This window comes from Hypomesus nipponensis, chromosome 21 (assembly GCF_054491055.1).
Source record: "Hypomesus nipponensis isolate SF chromosome 21, ASM5449105v1, whole genome shotgun sequence".
NCBI lineage: Eukaryota > Metazoa > Chordata > Actinopteri > Osmeriformes > Osmeridae > Hypomesus > Hypomesus nipponensis.
This window is the reverse complement of record NC_140381.1, coordinates 1109514-1116684: the sequence shown is the minus strand read 5'-3', so window position 1 is coordinate 1116684 and position 7171 is coordinate 1109514. Positions and strand designations below refer to the sequence as shown.

At 47.6% G+C, this 7171-nt stretch overlaps 2 protein-coding genes and 1 long non-coding RNA gene across 6 annotated transcripts; all 3 read left to right on the top strand.

Moving 5' to 3' along the window:
• The first annotated feature begins 380 nt into the window (after positions 1-380).
• Positions 381-1568, top strand: LOC146237251 (uncharacterized). Of its 2 annotated transcripts, none has more exons than XM_084685718.1 (4): positions 381-470; positions 667-742; positions 939-1031; positions 1158-1568. In XM_084685718.1, the coding sequence occupies exons 1-4, from the start codon at positions 400-402 to the stop codon at positions 1269-1271; spliced, it is 354 nt and encodes a 117-aa protein (XP_084541844.1). In that variant the 5' UTR covers positions 381-399; the 3' UTR covers positions 1272-1568. The 2 variants fall into 2 exon arrangements, with proteins under 2 accessions (XP_084541844.1, XP_084541845.1); XM_084685719.1 differs by having other exon boundaries at positions 394-470; positions 628-742.
• Positions 1569-1838: 270 nt separating this feature from the next.
• On the top strand, positions 1839-5824 carry LOC146237250 (uncharacterized). 3 transcript variants are annotated; one of them, XR_014740641.1, is made up of 4 exons: positions 1839-1931; positions 2352-2448; positions 2571-2638; positions 5563-5824. It is a non-coding gene; the product is annotated as an uncharacterized LOC146237250 (long non-coding RNA). The 3 variants fall into 3 exon arrangements; XR_014740642.1 differs by lacking the exon at positions 1839-1931 and adding an exon at positions 2258-2273; XR_014740640.1 differs by lacking the exon at positions 1839-1931 and having other exon boundaries at positions 2245-2448.
• Positions 5825-5900: 76 nt separating this feature from the next.
• Positions 5901-7170, top strand: socs1b (suppressor of cytokine signaling 1b; the record flags this gene model as incomplete). The annotated part of the gene is made up of 2 exons (XM_084685892.1): positions 5901-6139; positions 6386-7170. Coding segments are annotated over 2 exons (561 nt in total), but the record flags the coding sequence as incomplete, so codon positions are not given.
• Position 7171: the final 1 nt, after the last annotated feature.

The window sequence follows — 7171 nt, the reverse complement described above, 5'->3', positions numbered from 1 at the left end:
AGAGAGAGAAATAGACATAGAAATAGAGAGAGAAATAGACATAGAAATAGACAGAGAAAATGAGAGAGAACTAGAGAGACAGGGATAGTGTTAACATGGAGTCGATGTTTTTGTATAAAATTATAAATAACTAAAGGATTTTAATACGTCGTCAGATACAACATAGTGTTGCGTTACATTGGCCTATGACATACGGTAGATTACTGTGGTTGATTGTACATGGAATACATCCTTCTCGCGCCCCCTTGTGTTCGTGCGTGGAGGAGGCGCGTGAAACCCAGCCGCGTTCTGAACTTTCGCTTGTGTAACTGTCTTTAAATCCCGCCCACTGAGTTTATGCTTATTGGTTAAACTATCAATATGTCAACCGCTTATTGGCAAGAAGGACTTGTCAATCCAATGAAACAGGAACGCGGCGAACATTCACGCAAAAAAAACATTGCGCAAACGTCCTTGCCTGCTGAGAAACAGTGAGTACTTAACCGTTTCTCATTCATAAAAAATTGTTAACAAAGGGTTAAGAGAGACCGAATGTCCATGTATGTACACAACAAGGTTTCCGGTATGTCTGTTTAGAAAACAAACGTCTTCAAATCATAATTGTTTTATAACATCTTATGTTGGTAGGTAATACTGTCGCCTCAGCTCTAATTTGTCGTCCCTCAGTTCAGACATGCCAACGTCCCCGGTAAAGACACGGATCCCGATAACGAGCTTCGGTCATCTCATTACCGAGGTGAAGGTATGTGTTAGCGAAACGCTGAAACGGTGGACGCACGTGAGATTCTGTACGCCGGGCAGTTAGCCAGCTCTTGCCTCTCGTTTGTGTGTTTATACGTGTGTGTGTCATGTGTGTGTTTAATGCGTGTGTGTTTGTTACGTGTGTGTGTGTTTAATACGTGTGTGTTTAATACGTGTGTGTTTGTGTGTTTGTTCAGAAGCAGCTGTTTGGGATCGAGGCACCAGCCAGTGGGGAGCTGACAGGATGGAGGAAGCACTTTAACAGCTACACACTGCAAGGAAGACGCAACGTGAGCGGCGTAAAAACACACACACACACACACACACACACACACAGGTAAAACACACACGCATGTATAACACACACACTACACATGCTCCTACACAAACATTCTGGTGTTCTTCTCATTCTCCAGTTTGTCCTGGTCACCTACGGGGTCCTAGCAGGGTCTGCAGCAGCCTACTGGTTCCTCCAGCACAGCAGAGAGGAGACACGGGTGCCCAGCAAGACTGCCTGTCTGAAACTATAACACCTCTCTCTCTTCCCCCCTGTCTCTCTCTCTCGCCTCTCTCTCTCCCCCCTCTCTCTCTCTTTCCCCTCTCTCTCCCCTCTCTGTCTCCCCCCCTCTCTCTCTCACTCTCTCTCTCCCCCCTCTCTATCTCTCCCTCTTTCCCCTCTCTCTCCCCTCTCTGTCTCTCTCCCCTCTCTCTCCCCTCTTTGTCTCCCCCCCCTCTCTCTCTCTCTCTCTCTCTCTCTCTCTTTCTCTCTCTCTCTCTCTTGCTCACACAAACTGTGTTTGTATGATAATAAATCCTATCACATTCTCTCTGCTGTTATCATCATTTAACCCCCCCCCCACACACACACGCACACACTGGTAAGGAACACTCAGAGAAGTCATGGTTACCTTGACAACAGGAGCGATTCTGGTGATGTATTGTGGGTGCAGTTACAATATTCTGCCACCAAGGAGCAGTGTGACCCTGTTAGTGGCAGAGGGAGGGCGATAGAAGAGAGAGAGAGAGAAGGAGGGAGGGAGGGAGATAGAAGAGAGAGAGAGAGAGAAGAAGGGAGCAAGACTGAGAGAAACAAAGCAGACCATTTGACTTGATCTTCCTTCCTTCCTTCCTTCACTACACACCAGGGCTGGACTGGGACAACACATGGCCCTGGCATGTACACCAAAAGAGTTAAGAGATGTGATTGGGCCAGCCCAGTGTTAGTATGGAAAATGAACCAATGGGCCGCTGTCCCTGCTTTATGGGCCGGTCGTTGGCCAATTTTAAGTTAAAAAAAAATATATACATCTACATATATATTAAATATCTTATCGGCCCCAAGTACGTCGGCCCATGCCCGGTATGCCAGATTACCAAACCAGGCCTGCTACACACACATTGCTGACATGTCACATGATTTCAGAGAAATCAACTCACGAAAGTGAAAGCTAAAAGTTGGCAGCGAGTCCTTCGCACACGCTCTCACACGCACACACACGCACACACACGTGACACACTAGACAAGCATATAGGTGAGTTCATTCAAGAGAAGCAGGTGTCACAAAACGTCTTGTGTTTCTGTAAACGTGTATAGCATTTTCTGTGAAAAGATAACGCGAAAACTTCACATCGGAGACGCAAACTAAAGAATTGCCTCCAGACCGATATGGTATGAACTAAAAGACTCATAAACGGACATGTACCATGGTAAGTGGACACGTATATAACGTCACAGAGCTATTTCCTAGAAATGAAAAATATGATGAATATAGCCTATTTTCTTTGGGGTGGGAACAAGGTCATTAGTAAATGTTTTTTGTCTTTTTCAGCGTAACTCGCAGATGGGTTGGAAAGACAAAGTCGGTTGGATTAACAGAAAACTCACAAAGTAGTTAAGGTAAGCACTATTAAACAGAAAACTGGTGTTAACGTTCGGTGGTGGGTGGAACGGGTGAGTTCATTTAATCCGTGAAGTCAGAGAGAGAGCGCCGCTAATCTGTTACATCGCATCAGATAAATTATGCATTTGAAGTGATATTTCTGACAATTCTGTAGTACTGTTGTGGTGATGATAATTCTGCTATTTAATGTAGCTTGTGAAACGTTCGCTACGGTACCTGGTTTGTGTGCAGAAAAGTGAGACATGGCTGCATTCTCGAGAATTGTCCTGCTGTTCTTATGTTGGTGATAAAGAGCTCAAACCAAAATCATAGCCTACTTTAACTATATTTAATTCAATGTTAAGTTATTTTGTTTAGAGACAATAGGCGTAAATCAGGCTCGTGATTTAAGAGACAATCTTGATGTTTTCCTGGTTCTTTCAGTTTCATGTTCTCATACCTGATGCATGTATGGTTTAATCATAGACGTTCGTTGTTTTTGACACACAAAACTCTAAACATTCTAAAAGTAGCCTAGTTTTGTCCGGTTGAAGCTGAATCTGACAGGTCCGTGATGACCTACAGTTGGGCTCGAGTTGAGTTGATAAACCGCGGGTTATTGGTGGAGAATGAATCCGCTAATCAAATGTATCTTAAATTACCCGCATAGGCCTACATTACTCTGCATGTTGCATTTTATTTACATACTGCACTGTAGCCTACTATTTAACACGGCAGTTAAGATGTTATTGTTGCTCTGATGGTGAAATGTTATTATTGTTGTATCGTAACCAAAACACCCCGGTACATAGTACTATATACGAAATGATGCGTCAGGTATATAATTATGTGTAATGTGGCAGTGCTGGTGTGTTTTGTGTGTATATTTAATCCATGTAATTTAAATTTCCTTTGAAAAGGACTATTAAAAATCAGGTAAGGACAGTTTATTTAAGTTGTTATCAAGTTCAAGTCTTTTATTGTCAGATGCACAGAACAACACGTACTGGGCACTGAAATTCTTAGGACAAGACAACGCAAAGCAACCTGGCTTTGTGTGCATAGCCGAACATAATTTATCAGGGGGGTGCTGGCGGGGGCTTAATGTTGCGGGGCGGCAGGGAGGAACTGGGAGTAAAAATTGGCCCTGGACTTTGATCCAGACCGGCCCCCCAGAACTGGCCCCCATATACGCCACCACAGCTGCCCTGCTAATGTAGGAATATTCTGTGTTTGATGTGATGCGAGTTTGAAATGTATTGGGAGTTCCATCCTTAATGCGAATTTTTTGGGGGGGCCTTTATTTGAGCGCAAAATAGTTGAGCTTCATGTAAAATAAACAGCCGTTTTTCAATTGGTAAAACCTTGTCGAGTGAAGGTGATTTCTTTTTCTCTTATTTTTTCAACCCCACCCTACGTTTCTTAGTCTGGTTTTCCATTGTTATTCTTCTCCCGGTGTTCCCGATGGCCAGTCCGCTACTGCGGAGCAGTGCCACGGTGGTGGATTTTTAAGTCGTATCATTTTAAATTCTCGTGCTGTTAGGGGGTGCTGCAGCACCCTCAGCACCCCTAGTTCATGCTGTCAGGGGGTGCTGCAGCACCCTCAGCACCCATAGTTCATGCTGTCAGGGGGTGCTGCAACACCCTCAGCACCCATAGTTCATGCTGTCAGGGGGTGCTGCAGCACCCTCAGCACCCCTAGTTCATGCTGTCAGGGGGTGCTGCAACACCCTCAGCACCCCTAGTTCATGCTGTCAGGGGGTGCTCCAGCACCCTCAGCACCCCTAGTTCATGCTGTCAGGGGGTGCTGCAGCACCCTCAGCACCCATAGTTCATGCTGTCAGGGGGTGCTGCAGCACCCTCAGCACCCATAGTTCCCGTGGCCATGTTTGTGTGTTAACATATCAAGTTGGCATGTTGTATGTGTGTGTTCTTATCATGTTACACAGAGTGTGTGTCAGAGAGAGTTGTCATGTTTCATGCTTTCCCTGTTTCACAAATGCAGTGGTGAGGTCTGCCGAAAAGAGGAAAAAGTTGAAAACCGACAACTCCCTCTCTCTCTCTCTCTCTCTCTCTCTCTCTCTATCTCTCTCTCTCTCTCTCTCTCTCTCTCTCTCTCTCTCTCTCTCTCTCTCTCTCTCTCTCTCCCTCCCTCCGTCCGTCCGTCCGTCCGTCTGTCTCTCGCTCTTTCTTTCTCTCTCCCTCTGTCTGTCTGTCTGTCTCTTATCTCATCACTTATCTCAGCCCCTCCCCCCTTCTCTTTATTAATTCATACAGAAAGTGAAAGTCTCTCCCTTATCATGCTTTTATAACAATATCAGTTACAATAATTGCTGTAACATTTACAAACAACGGTCCCTGCTTGACTGGGGCTGTGTTCCTGCTGATTTGTCAATGGCTGGCAAAGTGGTGTCTGATTGGTAGACAGCTGGGGTAATGTTATTTGATTGGTGTGTGTATATATATGTGTGTGCAGTACGGGTCCTAGCACATTTGGTTCCCTAGGCATGATTTACCCCCCCTTCCCTCCCCAGAGCGCAAATCTGGGCGGCACCCACAACACAGACATATAACGTTGTGTGGTTGGTGCCCTCTGCTGGTAGAGCAGGAGGGTTAATTAATGGATGCACTTGGGAAGCCTATGTCGCCTGTAGGAAGGACCGGCACTGTGTGTGTGAGTGTGTGTGTGAGAGACCCTATCATTCTGGACAGTCCTGTATACATAATATTTGTTTCTGTCATTACTACCTCTCCTACCTCTCCTACCTCTCTCTCTCCCTCCCTGGCCTTCCCTCTCTCTCTCTCTCTCTCTCTCTCTCGCTCTCTCTCTCTCTCTCTCTCTCTCTCTCTCTCTCTCTCTCTCTCTCTCTCTCTCTCTCTCTCTCTCCCTCTCCTACCTCTCTCTCTCTCGCTCCCTCCCTGGCCTTCCCTCTCTCTCCAGACCCTCCACCCTCCCTGGACTCCTGGAGATGGTGTGGAGGTTAGTGGGGCGACAGAGATGGTCTCCTTTTTAGAATGGTCATAGACGATTTCAGCAGAACCTCAGAGATCCAGCAGAACGACAGAACCACGACCACGCAGAACCATCCAGAACATCGGAACGCCAGCAACCCGATCGGAGGGGAAAGCGCGTCCAAGGAAGATCTGGGGAACCTGACTTTAAAACTCCAGACATGCCTGACTCTCCAGCCCCAGCCTCCCCCCCAGCCCCAGCCCCCCCCCCAGCCCCAGCCTCCTTCCCAGTTACAGCCTCCCCCCCAGCCCCAGCCTCCTTCCCAGTTACAGCCTCCCCCCCAGTTACAGCCTCCCCCCCAGCCCCAGCCTCACCATCGGCCCCCTCCCCAAGGTCTGCTTCCCTGGCCCACGCACCTGCGCCCGTTCTGCAGCCATGCAGAGTGTGTCCTGGTGCAGCTCACACACCTGCAGCTGCAGCGCAGCGGCTTCTACTACGGAGCCATGAGCATGGAGGAGGCGCACGACACCCTGCAGGCCTGCCCTCTGGGGACCTTCCTCATCAGGTGCACACACACACACACACTCTCACATACACACACACACACACACACACACACACTCTCACACACGCTCACCACACACACACACTCTCACATACACACACACACTCTCACATACACACACACTGTCACACACACACACACACACTCTCACATACACACACACACACACTCACACACACACTGTGTATAGACACACACCATCCCCGTCACCTAACCGCCCCGTTGCCATGTGGTCCTCGCCTCCAGGGACAGCTGCCAGGCGGACGTCTTCTTCACCCTGAGTTACCGCGGCAACGACGCCCCCACCAGCGTGCGCATCGTGCTGAGCAAGCAACTCTTCAGCCTGCACGGCAGTAAGAAGGCCTTCCATTCGCTGTTCGGCCTACTGCGTCACTACATGAGGTCCTCCCATAGGCTGAGCCAGCCGTACCGCCACTCCGCCCCCACGCTGCAGGAGCTGTGCCGGCTGGTCGTCATGACGAGCAGGGGGGAGGAGGATGTACGGGAGCTGACCGGGGCCTCGGCCGTCGTCAGAGACTTTCTGCTGGCCTACCCTCACTGTGTGTAGACACACACAATACATACACACAACATGTACACATACACACTGTATAGACAAACACACACTGTGGATAAACACACTATACATACACACGCACACAATATGTACACGTACACACACTGTATATACACAAACACTTACTGTATGTAGACAGATGCAATTTCTCATATTTTCTGACACCTGGTTGTGTTTAGATAAAAGACAGAATGTGATTTTCAACCGAATACATTCAGTATCTTACCTGGCGACTGATTGATATTTGTATCAAAACAGTTATGGGGGGGTGGGGTGTGAGGGGATGGGGGTGAGGTGAACCCCATCATTCAAACACTGCTGACAGGAAAACCACATTTGCCCTCTAGGTTATTTGATAAACCGCACAAGAAACAATGTTTTGTAGAATTTGTACAGTTTTAAATAATCCTTGTGAATATGACTACATAAAATTAATAAAAACCATTCCTATATAT